The 17,084-nt window shown below is 36.9% G+C and overlaps 1 protein-coding gene across 1 annotated transcript in view; it reads right to left on the bottom strand.

Annotated features, from left to right (window-relative positions):
- LOC139804240 (uncharacterized) overlaps positions 1-17,084 on the bottom strand; it is a 72,971-nt gene that overhangs the window by 31,329 nt on the left and 24,558 nt on the right. The window contains exons 21-38 of the mRNA XM_071761251.1: positions 16,532-16,691; positions 15,446-15,525; positions 14,044-14,224; positions 13,387-13,542; positions 12,695-12,828; positions 12,222-12,380; positions 10,937-11,117; positions 9,459-9,670; positions 7,985-8,173; positions 7,361-7,500; positions 5,691-5,853; positions 5,494-5,580; positions 4,864-4,998; positions 4,356-4,475; positions 3,571-3,788; positions 2,572-2,765; positions 1,648-1,950; positions 373-602 (exon numbers count right to left, since the gene is read on the bottom strand). Of these exons, the coding sequence (XP_071617352.1) occupies positions 373-602; positions 1,648-1,950; positions 2,572-2,765; positions 3,571-3,788; positions 4,356-4,475; positions 4,864-4,998; positions 5,494-5,580; positions 5,691-5,853; positions 7,361-7,500; positions 7,985-8,173; positions 9,459-9,670; positions 10,937-11,117; positions 12,222-12,380; positions 12,695-12,828; positions 13,387-13,542; positions 14,044-14,224; positions 15,446-15,525; positions 16,532-16,691 (3,042 nt within the window). The remainder of the gene's footprint in view (positions 1-372; positions 603-1,647; positions 1,951-2,571; positions 2,766-3,570; positions 3,789-4,355; positions 4,476-4,863; positions 4,999-5,493; positions 5,581-5,690; positions 5,854-7,360; positions 7,501-7,984; positions 8,174-9,458; positions 9,671-10,936; positions 11,118-12,221; positions 12,381-12,694; positions 12,829-13,386; positions 13,543-14,043; positions 14,225-15,445; positions 15,526-16,531; positions 16,692-17,084) is intronic.

The raw sequence follows: 17,084 nt of genomic DNA, 5'->3' as shown, positions 1-17,084 counted from the left end.
TTAAATCCAGTACTAGATGCAATGCAGAACCTAGGCTCACTAACACTTACCTGATGGTTGTATCTGATGGTCTGCCTGTCCACTTTATAGGGGGAAAATAAAATTGGACAAGATAGGAACAGGAGTTCCTATGTAGCAAAGCACTTCACTTAAATGAGAACGGCATCTCCTTTGGTCTAGATTCAGCTCCAAGACTTTAGCTGATAGTTACACAGTATGACACAAAGCCAGAAAACACCTTTCTTTCACATGGTAATGTAGTACGTATCAAAACCACAGATGCTATTGGAAAAAAATGCACAAGAATAATCTACCATTATTACAAAAGGTTCTGCCAGAAGATCAAAAAATCACAAGCGGAACTCTTCTTACCTCATAATAGCCAGCAGCTTCCACAATAAAAGGGATCCCATGTTTCTTCATTGCTGAGATGTTGTGCTTTAAACTCAGAGATAGTTGGGATTTAGGAGTCTCCATGGACAGTTTGTGACTCCCAAACACAGCAGTAATCCCTTCACTGCCACTCTGAAGGCCTACAGTAATGGTGTGATTTCTTGTGCAATGGTCACAGATGGCAGTAAGAGCGCCATCCAAGGGCAGTCCTGCTGATAGGAAGGAAAAAAATTGACACTGTACTTCTGGGTTGTCATTGTAAAATACAGAAAATATGTATTGCAGACTAAGGGGAGCCTTCTGTAGTTTTTTATAAGAAAAGACAGACTTTTTTAAAAAGTGCGATCATCCAGTTAGCTGCACTAATTATTAATAATCTTTATAGAAAGAAAGGACATTACTATCACATGAAAATCATATTACAAAAGGACTGTTAAATGGAAACAGCATACACTTTGGAAATAAATATTTTCCTTCTCTTATTAAAGGGTATCTATCAACAGGTACTGTGTTCAACTACAGTAGTCAGCTGTTAGAAAGTTTCAAAACAGACTTTTTCACTCCAAAGGGACCAAGGCAACTTACTAATTCAAAATTATTGATAGCTTCAGTTAATGAAAGCCCTTAGTTTTTCTTAGGAAATAACTCTTGGTGTATTTCAGCCTTCAGTGTGATTTATTTAATGACTTCCAATGTTTCAGTTCTGGCCCAAATCAAAACAGGCATAAAGGTATGCTTAAAGAAGCTAACCAGCTGACCAGTACCCAGGAATACTGAGGTACAAGACAGAAATTGTTTACTCTTAAGAAGGACAAAGAGTTTTAAAATAGTTTTGCATCTATTTTGCTGTATTTTTAAAAAAAAATATTAAAAAGACTGTTGCAGTGAAATGAGGCAACCAGGTGCCACTAATTACCAGGTAGTGGGCATGAGCTTGTGTTAAGCCCACCTGTGCCTGATTAGGGGGTCCCCTACTGCACATGAGCAGGATTAGGGGGGCAATAAAAGGCCTATTGCACAGTTGGGGCCCGCCCTTATCAGGCACAGGTGGTCTTAACACAAGCTCATGCCCACTACCTGGTAATTAGTGGCACCTGGTTGCCTCATTTCACTGCAGACTGTTGCTAAGACTGGATGACTTTATGTCTTGATGTGAGCAATGACTCATCTATTTCTACTGGTTTTCACTCCCTCAGATAAATACACTTTGACACCTTGTTACATCACATGATCAAATCCAAGTTTTCTCCATACCTGCATTTTTTAAAAAGCTGATATTATGTGTGAAAGTTCCACTGATGCTACTGTGCCCATAACTCAGGACACTGGAAAATTCTACAAAAAGGGCTTTCTCATCCACCTGGAAGCTAGCTAGCCCCCTTTTCATCTCTTTACTCATCTTCAGGTGACCTTTCAGTTTTGCCTCCATTGGGATTGCCTGACTGCCATTCTGAAACATAGTAAAAGTGATATTGTGTATGGTGGTGTTTCCAAACACATTTCTGCTCCTGAGATGGAGTCCATACAGTGTTTTGTTGATCATCACATTGATGTTACCTGTAATAGGCAGAAATGATTACTGTGGAAAGAGTCCTTTGGCACAGAAATAACCAGAATTTGATAAGCAACATAAAAATTAACCATTCAATACAGGGAGGAAGTAAAAGAATTTCCATTTATTATAATAGATAATCTAGCCTTATCCAGAAAGCAAATCTTTTCATTGTTGAGAAAGTTTCTCTACTAGAAGCAGTGTCTGTCCTTAAAACAAATTATATAATAGTATTTTGGTAGCTGTTTCGTTTGCTATCATGGATTACACAGCACAGCCTGCTGAAGGAAGGTTGCAAAAGCTACTTGAGTAACTCCAGGCTAAACAATCCCTCTGGAGCTCTGCAGCAACTACTCTGCCTGTGGAGCCATTCAAGAAACTAAGGGCCTCATTTAAGTTCTCCCTGCCTTTTAGAAGAGCTGCATAGGAAAGTTACCACCCACTATTTCCTTCAATGGCTCAAAATATGAACATTATCAAAGTGTGTTAGTCCACTAAAAAGTCATTTCAGCCCACTGACCAACACTGTCTTCTGCATTATATGCAGCTCAGGAAGGAATACAATTATAAAGAAAAAGTTTCCTTGGACAGCAGACTTAGCAGCAAAATACAAAGTAAAAAAGTACCATCATGAATGCTGTTTTTGCACTTCAATAATCCATTCAGAGAAAGAAGATGAGGTATGGCCTTTAATCCCACAAATGTGTGTTGGACTTTTCCAATTAGGGACAAAATAAAACCAGCTTTCTGCTCACTGGCTCCCATGAAATCCACATGAAGCCTATTTTCATTAAGCTTCATCTCAGATGATATCGAAAATCTAAAAAGACAGAGATAAAAATTGGCAGCAAGATCTTATAATTAAGTCATGACTGTCAAGACAACCCCCCTCAAAGCAGGAGTGATGAGAGCAGGGTGCTCAGAAGCACATGTGGTCAGAGACCCCACACACTTTCTGCAAGTAAGCAGCAGAAACACATGAAATAGCATTATTGAATCTTTTATTTTTTCTTTTTTCTAGTAAATCTCATAAGTTTCAGTTAAATTTTATTTATTTATGATTTCTTTAACTCTGTATCCTCATTCTCTTTATTGCATCCAGCTCCTAAACTACTACACGCTGGGACCTCTACAAAAGCACCAGCTCCTTCACTGCACTTTCGTGTTTGTGAAATTTGAAAAATCAGCTGGAAAACAGCTAAAACCTCTGAGGCTCAAATTCCTGTTCCTGAGCCCCATCACCTCAGAGCTTTCCACAATACTTAATAAAATTTATAAACATTGGGATGTACTCTCTCACTGGCATAGCTTATAAATATGAGCTCCTTCTGAGATTATAAGCAATGGGGCCAAGGGGAAATAAATGCTGTTCTAAACCCAATATAGCAGTTCATTAATTCAATTTATGTCTATACAACGTCCCAGGAAAGCAACTCCAACACACTGATGTAATTTAGTGTGCCAACTTATGAAACAAAGGTGAAAAGTATTTCAATAACAGCATAATGCATGAAGTGGTATTTGCTCAGTGGCTTCTGATGCAGCTATATAAAAATTGCTACTTCTAAATACGTGTCACAGAACATTCTTCAATGCTCTTTTAACCAAGATTTTGATTTCTCTACCTTGATGGAAATATTTTTCCCATGAGCTGGAACTGTACTGATTGTGGGTTTGTTAGGATTGTCTGATGAAGGAAAGTCCTCAGTTCCACAAATCTGCCATTCTTCCTTTTTTCATTGCTCTTATCAACTTCTAGCAACAGCACGTCCCTTCCATTGGAATGAAGGTGAAGAGAGCCATTGAAATTGTTCTCACCATAACTCTTTAGGGCTGCTTGGGCCTAGATGTAGGGAAAAAGTAGAACAAAACATTAAAGATCTCAGATCATAATACAGAATACTGATAATTCAGTTTGAAAAATAAGACTGCAGATAACAAGCTGGGCATCTACAGATGATATCTGATTTTGCATATAAGCCTCTCAATGTGCTAGAGCTTTCAAGAAAAAATAATGAGCTACATTGGATCTAAGCATGATTTAACTTGACTTTCAGAGTTTTTCAAATATTGGCCAAATCAGAAATTGCATATTAAAACTGCATGGAGCCACCTAGCCAGAACAAATTCTAACCAATATAAGTTCATTGTTTCCCTAACAATTTACACATCTCCACTACACTCACTGAATTCTGTATTAACTGATCATCTCTGCAGTATGCACATACATTTGTGTTCCTCTGCTTGCAAGTAGCTGCAAAGCAATTCATAGCACAAGTTCAACAGTTCTCAGGTCAACATGTATTCCCCTAATGCATGCAGCAAGCAAGGGGCTGAACACAGGTCTGAGTCTATAGAATACAAAAGCCACTAGTGCAAACTGCAAGACTGTAATAAGCAGGGAACTGACCTGTGAAGACATGTTCTTGTTGATAATTGCTTTTACACTCACACCATAGTCAAAGTGTTCCAGTTTAGTTTGCCAGGAAAAAAGCTCCCCTCTTAGGCCCATTGCCTGTGGAATCTGAAGCTATTCGACAAAATGAAATGTAAATATAAACACTTAATTCTCATCAATTGCCTCGTGATTTAATGTCTGAATTTTTAGCATGAAGTGAAGGGTGCATATAAGAAAATGTGTGTATAAAATTCTACCAATCTTGCTTAAAGACACTGAAAAATAAATGAAACACTGTAAAAAAAGTATGAAAACAAAAGCTCACTGTGTTTCTTACAAGATATTATTGATACAGTTTCTGATTTGATCTGCTGTGATACTAAGGTTCTTTTTTAAGGGTAAGGACTTTCTTGAATTAGGAATTTTACAAGCATAAACAATAGAAATTCTAAAGACAATGTAGTAACACAGCCACCAAGACATAAAGAAATAAAACACCCTAAATGAAAACCACCATTACCCGCAATGAATGTGTCAAATCCATGTGTAAAAGATGTCTAAAATCTGCCTCACTGGATTTGTTCCGATATCTCCCTAGAAAGCTGAGAACATCTTCCTTATTGACCTTCAAGACAGTCTCAAGCTCATGCTTCACCTGTGTGTTAAGAATATGAAAAGGGAATTGCATCAGGAATTAACCCTGTATATGATATGAAAGATGAGAGAAGTCATTGCTACATATTATGAAATATGAAAGAGCTGTGAGCTACTACACTGTGGCTCAGAATGAAACAAGCAAAGCAGGAAAAAAGTAAGTGCATTTGACAAGAAAGATGAACAGATCCATACAGACAAGGATGAGAACTCTGAATCCATTCCTTCTCAGTATTTGTTATTAGGATTTAGACTCCTGCATAATAATATTTTAAAATATGATATTATGTATTACTATATTAATACACAACATATGATACAAAATAGTGTATTAGAGAGGCACTAACCACATTACTGCCCTCAGAACTTTTTGGTTCCAGCATTTACATGTTGATGAACTAAAGACTAAAGCAAGTTAGGTATATAAAGGCAATAAACTAAATGAACAGGTAATTAATCTCTCCTTCTAAATGAATTTATTGCAAAATTTACTCACATTTTCATGACTTTTAGCTAAAATGCATATTTCAACATCCTTGGGGAGCAATCTGTAGTTATAAGGATGCGTTAAGCCAGCACAAACCTAAAAAATGTTTGAGAGGAAATGCAAGGAACATAAGATATTTACAGTGAATCACTCGTTTGCTGGCTGTTTCAGTATGCCAGATTAAAGGAAATTCTTGTATAACTCACATAGGGGTTCTCAGGTTGGTAACCAAGAGTGAAAGTTTGAACTGTTTCCTCCACTCCATTTATCAGAACTTTTGTTTCAAAGAAATAGTGTTGTTGATTCTTGTCAACAGTAAACATCTCCTGCAGAAAGAAACTCTGCAGAGTGGGCAATCTAAAAGGATGCCTGGAACAAAACAAGTAATAAACGAAGTGTAAAAGATCTTAATAGACAATTAAAAAAAGAAATAATGTAGAGTTCAACCTGAACTCCAAAACTGTCAGTTATAGATGCCATCAGGGTGTCAGGTACAGAAGCAAAACACATAGGACCAGGACCTCTAAGAAATTACTAGAGAATAATTCCAACCTTCATCGAAAGGTGGTACACATTTACATAAATTTCTGATAAAGACTTTCCATCCTGGATTCAGGAAGGCTTGGAACAGCACGGGAGAGGGTGGTGTTCTAAAATTCTGATATGCACAACCAGTACAGTTAGTGCAATGGTTTGGAAACAGGGGGGCAACGGGGGGGGCTCTCCTGTGAGAAGCTGCTGGAAGCTCCCCAGCTCCAAGATACCACTACACTAACACGAGACAGTTTTATATACTTTGCATGGCCAAGACCTCATTTCAAACAGGGACTGTTTCCAAAAGCTTTTTGCAGCTTTGAAAATCTCACTTATCAGCCACACTTTATGCTCTCTGTACAAACACACCTGCATGCCAACAACCCTATCCAACAGACACTGGGCCACTAGACATTTCTCAGAGTAGTTCACCACTTCAGTGTAATGCTTTAGAGATGTCATTAAATATTTCTGCACATTTAGTTAGTTTGATGTCTTGGAAAAAAGCATTAACTTTTATAAGCAGACAATGGACTGCCTTTATACATGTTAGGATATCTGGTACATCTCTTTTTTCTTCATTTACATATTTTTTCCACTACTGAAAAGGCATCTCACAAATTTTAGGTATCTCCAAGATGTATCATGCACTCCTGTGGAGCCTACTATGCCTTAGGAAAGCTGAGATGTACCCAGAGATGATCTCGATGTCTCAACTCTAAGTATATATTTTTACCTAGGCCTTCAAGCTGTGTTTTTGATAATAGGTAAGAAAGAGACATCAGGCAGACAGTCAGTATCTAGAAGCAGTGCACTCATTCTCAGCAGGAAATGGAAATGTCCCAAAATCTTAACAAGACCGTTTGTTATGCGTTTTAAGAGTGGGACTTCTGGCTATAGAATGGCTGTTTAATTCCTAAGGACTAGGACAATAAAAATGCATCTGGATGGTGCAGATTCAGAGGATCAGATCTGGATTTTGGAACCACTCACCACTGCAAAGTCTGGACATACACAAAAAGCCTGCTGTTTTCATGAAAGAAGGCTATAGGCCCAATAGAGTTGCCAACAAACATGTTGCCACAGCACATGTAGCCTGCTGCCTTTGACAGCTTTGGTCACCATCATTTCAATATAGAGGGCAAACACTAAATGGATGCAAATGACCAGCCCAAGAAGTCAGTATGCTTGAGTTCAGAGATCTAGATGGGAGGAAGCAAATGCCTTGTAGATGTGGCACTTCAACATTGTAATGCCCAGAATGCTCTGCAAGAGCATGAAGATGCACATTCAATATAAGCAAAAACATTCTTCAGAGACAGAAATAATAAGACTACTGAACCTGAAATGGAGAGTTCCACGCTTTTGATAAAGCATCTTCTCCTTCTTCAGCTCTTCTATCTGACCTTCAAACTGCAGCACCGCAGGCAGACTTTTATAATCTTTCCATACAATCTTCACAGAAAAGTTTGTCTTCTTAGGCTACACTCAGATCATGAGACCAGAAGAGGAAAGGACAAGAGTATCAGATTCACTGCATTCACATTCACGAGCAGCAGTATAGAAACCAGTGTTCAAATGCTGCAGCAAGGCTGTCATTTCACACGTCAGCCTCTTTATGCTTCAGTTTAAAACCTTGTCTCCATTTACATAGAATTAAACTGACTACAACAGAAGACAAACAGCCTATAACAAGATAATAAAATTGAGTTTAATCTGTTTGCAATAAGAGCAATGTTTAGCTCTGGTACCAGTGAATTTGCACACAACAACTGATTAGATTTTTCAAAGCATGGGATATTGTGACTAAAGAAGATTTATTTTAGAGACCTCCTGCAAGGAACTGACCACAGTTTTAGTTCAAACTATCTCTGTGGAGGACAAACTGCTGAATGGCCTTCAACACTAGCAATGACATCTCTCAGTTACACAATGCTGAGTCAAAGAAATTGTATTTCTTTCTTACCACTTGCAGACTGTGATAGCTGGCTGTGAAGTTCAGTTCCTGTTTTTTACTCTTTATCTTAATGCAGAGAAATTTGTCTTGCTCATTATTCTCCAAGTGAATTTCATTCTTCACAAGCCGATTCCACAGAGAGATCATTTCACTATAGCTATGCAGAACATTCCTCCCAAAATGATTAAATGTGGATGCCTGAAAAACAAATACATTAGTCTAGCTGAGCTAGGAGACAGAATCCTATTGTGCCAGCAGCAAATATGGAAATGAAAAGAATGCTTTTTTTTTTTTAGATGATAATTAGAAGAACTGTTAGAAAAAGTATGCCAGTTTTTCTATTATAAAAATATTCTGAATTCCCACAAAGATATCAAAGCTTGTTTTATCCCCTTTAAGCAAGGGAGAAAGAAAAAGCTAAATAATTGAAAAGAAAATAGTCAATTAATGTTTTTTTCTCATTCAAGAACATTTCTCATAATCCTTCACACTGTGTCTGAATGAGCTGTGATCTAACAAAGGAAAGCTGCAGTTCAGGATAAAGGAACACCTTAAAAATAAACTTACAGATTTACAAAAGTACAGCAGATTGTAAAAGAAAGTCAGAAATACCATGCTCTCATCTCATTTATACAGAAGCAGGTTAGAAGCTAAGCTTCTCTAAGACAAGTTTACATTTTACATAGTGCAGAGGTTTGCTTCCTAATTTTGTAGAAATTCAGTGGGAAAAACAGTAGCAAGAAAAACATCTCTGTGGTAACAGTGTTCTGCAAGATCAGAATTCAAAAAGGCAGCAAGTGCCATTAAACACATGACACCTTTACTGAGGAGGATACTCTCCAGGAAGAGGTGGTTTACAATTCTTCTCAGACAAAGGATGTCTTTAAATCTAATGCTTCACATTTAGGTGAGCATTGTAAATGCTGGACTCTTAATTTAGAAGTTTGGTTTCTGTTGTTCCTAATTTTTAAATGAAAGACTCCAAGCTGTTTTATATCACTGAGGAACAAAGTCTAAACATTTCTTAGATGATGAACTGATTTTCCTAATTCCTGAAACTGTTAGCTCATGACAAGGGAGGGAGGGCACTGTTGGTGTTGAGAGAAAAGTTCAAAATAGTCTTTATTAGTACACCCCTAGGCAGAACTCTGCCATCATGCATTTGGGCTTTGTGCAGGGAGTGATGGATTCCTGTTCCAAGGAGGGGACCCTAAGACTTTTTCAAAGCTAATAAAGAAACCTTGACTGTGCTGATTCAGCTGTCCCAGAGGAAGAAATAGCTCATCATTCAAGCACAGAGAACAGGTGAACACAGGCATTTCAAGATCCTCTTATAGCCTGGCACACAGTGTATTAGTTTCTCAAACAAACTGCTTCACATAGCATGCTGAGCAAGTGCTACTTCTGTGTGGAAGTTGTTTGGTATTTATCACAAAGCTCTGTCATCAAAGCCATATACTAAAGGAGAACCCATGTCACTAACCTGCAAGTATGTGGTAGTTGGTGTGAAAATGTGAACTTTTCCTTCCTTTTCATTGCCTTGATCTTTATAGAATAGTTCCATTACAAGATTCTTAATGGAGAGAGCTTTTCCAGCTGTCAGCTCCATAGTCCATAAATAAGCAGAATGCTGAGAATTATGTAGTTTGTGAGCTGCATACAGATAAAGCCATGGGGTGTCTATATTTAATCCACCTGAAAAGAACATACATTAAAGCTGGCAGAAAAGTGAGATTTAAAACTACTGAGATTCTAGCTCTGCAACAAAGCTTTTAAGATGCTGGGGGGTTAGAATGAGGCTAAAATGCTACTCTCAACTGGTTCTTTCAGTTGCCAAAATATCTGGGTGCCATATAATGAAATGAATGTCCTTCACAGGCACAACATACTGCATAGTGTAATACATAGGTTTGCTAATAGACAGAAATTTCTGAAGTCCAATACCTAGATGGCACCATGAAAAGTTCCTATTGCATGATCTGGAACAAAATGTGACATAAACAGTAGTGGCATTAAATCCACCTTAAGCACTAAATGTCAGAAAACCAATTTTTTGCACACCGCTGGTAACTTTACCTCTATTTCAGAAGGAACTCAAAAAATGTAAAATACACCTTATTACTATAACTGTGCATTCCTTGCTGTACTTTATGAAACAAAAAGTTTAAGATAAATTTGATTTTAAAAAAAACCAGCATACATATACAACAAAGATATTTACTTTATAGCTTAAATACACCATTACAGCTTAAGTACACCCATTTTCTAATGTTTTTAAACTTGATCACTTTCTAGAATAAACAAATTTTTAAAAAACAGTTCACTTCTTAGTCAGCTATCTTAGTTGAAAGCTAAGGACATTACTGGTCTGCAATAGGAGCCCAGACATCAGACAAAGTTACGCCTGTCTGCACAGCACAGGAGAGATTATATTTGTAATACTGTTTCTGGCCTTGGAACATCCATTTCAGGGTGGATGGTGAGAAAGCAGAAAGGCTACAGTAGAGGGCTGCTATGTCAATAAAGAGCCTAGGCAGCAGACCTGTGACAAGAAGAGAGGGAGATGGGCTTTCTTAGTCTGGCAGAGGAACAATCGAACAGCTGCCTACAGCTAACTTCAAAGTAAGTGGCAAAGATGAGGAACACAAGTTCTTCAAAAGAGGCAGACAGTACAAGGGAGAATGGCCACAAATTGCACTTTGAGAGACTAAGGAATTGCTGGAAGAGGCCAGCTAGGCTGTGAAAAGCTGGAGATTTAAAAACAGCAAAACAAAGCCACATCGGATGTGATCAACTGCTAGGAAGAGTCCTGATCTCCTCAGGAGGCTGGTCTAGATAACTCCAAGGTCTGTCTCTTCAGTATTTCTATGGTTCATGCAAAACTATCTCACAAAATCCCAGCAGCAACTTTCAGTGCATGCTTTCCTAATCACAGACTGGAAGTGGTTCATGATACTTCACCTTCCCACTTCTTCAGGCCATTTCTGGATGCATCTTTCCACTGCAGCCCAGCTGCAAATGGCACATGATCATTATACTGCACCTTAAAGTTGGTGCTGCTCTGCGAAGAAACCTGGGAGCTGTGCGAGTGCTGCAGCTGGGTTCTGTAATTCATCTGCTTTTCCAGGGCTTGCATGGTAAACTGGAAAATAAATTAAGCAAATTTAAATAGGAACAGGATATTATCTTCAGGGCTGGCTAAGCTCACACACACACACCCAACAGAAGGTCACAGCTAATGCTTCTGTCTGCACAACTGCTTATACACTTCACTGCTTTAATGCATGCTGACAAATTACAGATTGATTTCTTTAATATGCACTTGTTACAACTACTGGTGATTAAAAAAGGAAATTTTTTACTACTTTTAGACCATTTAATTTGTTGGGTTTTTAAAAAAAAGACAGTAATTCTAAGTCACTCTATGCCAGGGTCACACACAAATTCTATACTTAGAGTTACTCCCTATAGAAACAGAATAATGACAACTCAGAAAACTACCACCTATTCTCTAAGACAGTAACAGAGACCTTCAACTTCTAAGTAACACAAAAATGTACAGTAATAATTTCTGCAGCTTCTGTAAGAACTTTCTGCAAATAAAATAAAAGATAACAAGGTATGCCAATATAAATAATTATTTTCTTTCTTTTTGTAGCTCAAAGAATGTGCTTCAAATCAAAGTATAAACCCACTCCAAGGCTTTTAATTATACTTTACTATATTGGAAAACTTTTTACTGATCCAGGGTAGAAAAGAATTTCTTACAAAAACCCAAAACAAAGTAAAACAAACAAACAACAAAAAAAAAAACCCACAACAGGTTTGATGTTAGTTCAGCTACTGCAATTCCATATAATCTTCCACCTACATGCTGTAACATTAAGTTCATATGACTTGCCCACTCCATCCAGATTGTGTGAGCAAAGCAACCTTCATAAATCTTTGATATTTCTATATATGCAAATGCTGCAAAAAAACTCGGACCACATTGCACCCACAATTTTTTAGTATTTGAAAAATCCATCTATTGACTTTCTCTTCTTCATTTTAAATGTCAGTGATATCTATGTGCCTGGAATAAGACCTTATATAACTCAAACTTATTAGGTCAGGATATCTGACTCATTATTGCATAAAACAATTAGAAAAAAAGTCTTAATGAACAAATTAATCCCAATTTGTGTCTTAGTTTGTCTGTTAAATATTTGAAGCTAAGGTCATACTCTTCAACAACCATGATTACCTCCATGAAATAACTGACTAGAGATGAACTGGAGCTGTTCTTAAATACTTGGCTGAGAAACAGCTTCTTCTTGCTGTTTATTTCATCCCAGTGTTTTCCATAATTCAGTTCGATCTGGGAAGAAATCCAAGATGCACTTGCTTCATGTGTCAGGTGAACCTACAGAAGAGAAAACCACCTTTTAGCCTTCTCTTTTATTTGCTACCATTAACTGCCAGTAGGAATATTCCCAAGTAGCAAACAAGACTAAAGCAGAAAGGGTTGTAAATATTCCAATGAAAACTCATAGAAATCATGAAAGTTAGGGGTTGGAAGGGGTCACCTATAGCAGGTCACACAGGAACACATCCAGGTAGGCTTTGAACGTCTCCAGAGAAGGAGACTCCACAAACTCCCTGGGAAGCCTGTTCCAGTACCCTGGCACAAGGGTACTCAGCACACAAGTACACAGGAGATTTGATCAATATCTCTACCTTGTGATTATAGGTTGGAGTCTGCATACAGTGAAATTCATGCCCAATATCAAGTTTGTACATGCCATGTGCACTTCTCTCCACTTTAATCTTTTGCTGTGTACTGCATTCATGATGAAGATTTTTTGCTTCTCCTGTTCAAGATAAATCACAAAGTTACCTATTCAAATAAATCAGAAGTAAACTTTCAAAATGTTAATAGTGTAAATCTAGTGTTGGCATCAAGTTTTCTATTTTTCAAAAATACTGAAGTGAGATTTGCTTTTTTTTTACAGATATATACTTGTAGATTTATCCTATTAATAATAACAACACACAGTTCATACACTGCAACTGGAGAACACTACCAAGTGTTTCCTAGAAACAGTTCCTCATAGTTTTTGAGCACATATGCAACTGTTCATTTTGTCTAAACACCTGAGGAACACAAATTAATCAGGAACAATTTCCATTGAAAAATTTTAATAAAATGTTGGACATGCTTGTTAAAATTGAGCTTGTGTTCTTTTAAATATTCAGATTCAAAGAGTAAAGTTTATCATAGTGTAAAGCAAAACATGTCCTAAATCTCACATCACACTTTAAAAATCAGCTGATACCTTTCTAAAAGAGTGTCCTAATCATACAGACAAGTAACTAGCAGAAAAACAAGACAAAGAGAATACTTCTAATTTCTCCCTTTTTTGCTGTACCTAGGAGTCCATATTTTAGCCTCAAACCATGAGACCATATGCCTTCATGTTGCTGGAGAAGACTGATGATGTGTACTCCAAGAACACCTGGAAGGTAAGCCTCCCCTTCCAATGAGTATTGTCTCATCTTATCATCAACCTTCTTCTCCAGAAATGCTACAAAAAGAGTAAGAGAGATTAAGCAGTGGTAGAATATGAAGTTATTTTAGCTAGTGAAAAGAATACTACAGTGGGCAAAACAAAAATACTTTCAGTCTCATCTCTTCTGTATTTGTGAGGGGAAAAAAATTATTTCAAGATTTTTATAATCTTGTGACACATAGCTACATGTCTGTGTCCCCACACTGTTTTGTACTAACAAAAGCAAAACCCAGAAAATCTTCTGAGCTCTTATTTTGTAATTTTTAAAGTCTTTCCTGTATCTTATTTCCTCTCCCCTCTTCAACAGTAAGTAAAAACAGACTTTAAAACAATTTATTTTATAATCCCTATTATTCTGAAACACATTAGTACCAATTTATCAAGGTTAATAATGTTAAAAAGCATCTTTACTGATTTGAAAGGAGTTTTGGAAATACATGTCCAAAACTAGTAAACCTTGATATGTAAGGACTCTACAGCTTACATTTATATGGCAAATAGTTACTGTTCTCTAACCTGAAATAAATGCAGCATCCTTCAATAAATTATTCAGGGATACTGAAAAAGCTATCTTCTTGCCAAGGTGTTTGGTCATGTTTCCTGACAGAATGACAGGACTGCTTTCTTTTATCAGCTTTACCTCCAGGTGTGTCAAGTATCTCTGCTCTCCACTCAGCATCTGCAAATCTGTCATTCCCTAGAAAAACCAAACAAATAAAAACCAAACCCAAAATCCAATCCACTCAACAGTACACATCAATTAAGTTTTGAGAAAGCAATAGTATAATACTTGGACATTTAAGAAACTATGTGAGAGAAGGAAGAAATTTCTTTCTATACCCCAGCAACCCCCCTTTATACTTTCCCAAACCCTAATACTTGCTATTACTAAATAATGGAGAGGATGGACTTTTTTTTTTTTTTTTTTTTTTTTTACACAAAAAACACAGTGGTGCAAGATGCTATTTTGTTCACCCCCTGCTGGCTTCACTAGTGACCAAAATCTCTCAGCATGTAACAACAGTGAGCCAAAAAATTATATGGTGCTACTGAAAACGACAACAAACTCACAGTAGGTAACTAGATTTAAGTTGAACTACATGCAAATACCAGAACATGCAATGCTAATTATTGTTTGAGTTATCGAAACACCCAAAAAGCCTTTGCTGAAATATTACCCTAAGAAAAAAAAAAAATCTGTTAAATAACGTGCTCACTGTAGGAAAATGTGGAGCATTTGGAACCAACTGGCATTGGAGAACCACGTAAAACATGGCATCTTGCTATGGGCATAATGCATAATGAAAAAATTGTTCAAGCCTGGGAATATAAACAAAAATGTCAGTAGAGTTTCAATCATAAACTCCCACCTGCATTTTTGTTTGCTTTTTCATTTCAGATATCAAACATTGGCATTGTCTTGTTTACTCCCCAGTGCACTAAAAAAGAAAATTTTGTGATATAAAGAACAGAATCTTAGAGAGTCTTGAATCTGCAGAGTCCACAGAAGTGAAGAAATCAGCCTGGGCTTATTCAGAATCTTTACACGTGGCCAGAACACAGTCTGAAAAACTGGTACTACATATACACAGAAGGAGCCAAAACCCACAGGAGTCAATGTGACCTCCACTGACTTAACACTGGAAGCAACCCAAATGTTCTGAGTACATCTGACTATGAAAAAATTGCCTTAGATTACTTGCAGAACCCATGATAAAAAGGCTCTTTAACTACAGTAATTTAGCACTGAGTCTATCTCAAAAAATATGTAATAAAGACAATTGGTGGATGGATTGATGAATCTGATGGATTGCTCACAAGACTATTTTTCCATGTGTGTGGTTTTCATTGGCTTTCATTTCTGTCCTTTTCTTCAAGTATTCATCCTAGTATGAAAGCTCATGAACTGCAAACATACCTTAATGAAATATACATCTTGGTCATCTACTATCACCTCCAGGTGTCCAATTCTTGAATTTTTAGAAAACTCAATTCTCCCTTGGAAAAAAAAAAGACTGTTTACATTTTCTGGACAAACACTGTTCAACAATACTTCATAAAACTTCACCAAAATGAGTTTCCATTGTTGTGAACCATGTATTTACAAAGTAGACACATAATGAATACTAGAGGAATATGAGAGTTTGCAAAAGCTCTGAAGCAGCCTCAGAATACACACCTCATTTTGGAAGGACATTCTGAGAATACTGATTGAGAGGAGACAATGAAACTGTCCCCAGAAAACTAGCTTAGTTCTGGAAGTAACTTACACACCTTCCTTTAGGCCTGTGCTAACACTTATAAGCTGTGTTGTGGAGACCTTTCACTAGCTCAGAACACAGTGCACCCAAAGCTTCACACAGCATAGGTAAATCTTCCATGCAATCCACTTAGTAATAATCAGGATTATATAAACAAATAAATTTGGAGAAAAAAATTCTAACTATGTGATACAGTAAAATAAATCAATGCAAACCAAAAGATTACTTAACCAGCATGTCAAAAGAGTTGAAATATGATGTCTATATTATTACTGTATTATTATTAGTTTATATTTCATCAATATGTTCCTCAATTTTGTTTTCTATTGTACACTGTTACTTTTTTATTGTAATGGACAGCAATATTATAGTTAGTACTTAACTGAATTGACAGGAAGTAATTTCATCCTGTAAGTTGCAGAATTCCATCCAATTCAGCATATATAAAAGACTATAGAAGTTCACTGTTTTCCTCAGCCCTAACTTCATACACACTGGTAACAGCTCATTCCTTTAAAGTGAGTTTGTGAACCAGGTACTGAACCCCTGACTGTGCAAAACAGTCTTAACAGAGACAAAAATTACTGGGAATGGACATTACCTTAAATGGTAAACTGAATGGCTATTACACAATAACTTGTGTTTACCATTAATGACTGAAATATATATATATTTATCTGTTGATAATGAGATTCTCCTGAATGAGATTAATTGATGACCTGGTTCTTAGTTGAAAAACCTACCATGAATCTCAATTTTTTTCTTAGGCTGTATAAATTGGATTCTGAATTTCTTCTGTTGGACACTAAAATTTAAGTCAACACCAACATCCCTTTTAAAGTCTGACTTTGGAGTCCCAATGAAGAAACGAAGGACAGCTTCATTTGGGATCCATGAATTCTCCTGAAAGAAAGGATAACCACATTTGCAATTGGCACAGGAATTACAAAACCATCTCTCATGCTCAGTTACATCACATGACCACAGGAATCTTCACTGCTAGAATAACTTTTCATCTATCTGCTTTAGAAGATTTTCAGTATGAAACTTCTATTTTTCTCAGGCTGTATTTTCCTGTCCAGTGCTTCTTTTAGGAAATACTGTCTGAACACCCTGAACTTCACAGCAGACTGACCTCTTGAAATTATACTGAAACTTGCTAAAATTTATGGAAAAGTAGATTATATTTCTAGTTATAAATTTCAGCTCTATAAGTCAGGCCTAAGTGATCACAATTTGGCAGGGCTGCCTTAAGCTGTTACACTCTGGTGTCAGAAGTGGGATATGGCACAAAGT

Source organism: Heliangelus exortis, chromosome 17 (assembly GCF_036169615.1).
Source record: "Heliangelus exortis chromosome 17, bHelExo1.hap1, whole genome shotgun sequence".
Lineage (NCBI taxonomy): Eukaryota > Metazoa > Chordata > Aves > Apodiformes > Trochilidae > Heliangelus > Heliangelus exortis.
This window is presented reverse-complemented; position numbering and strand designations above follow the sequence as displayed.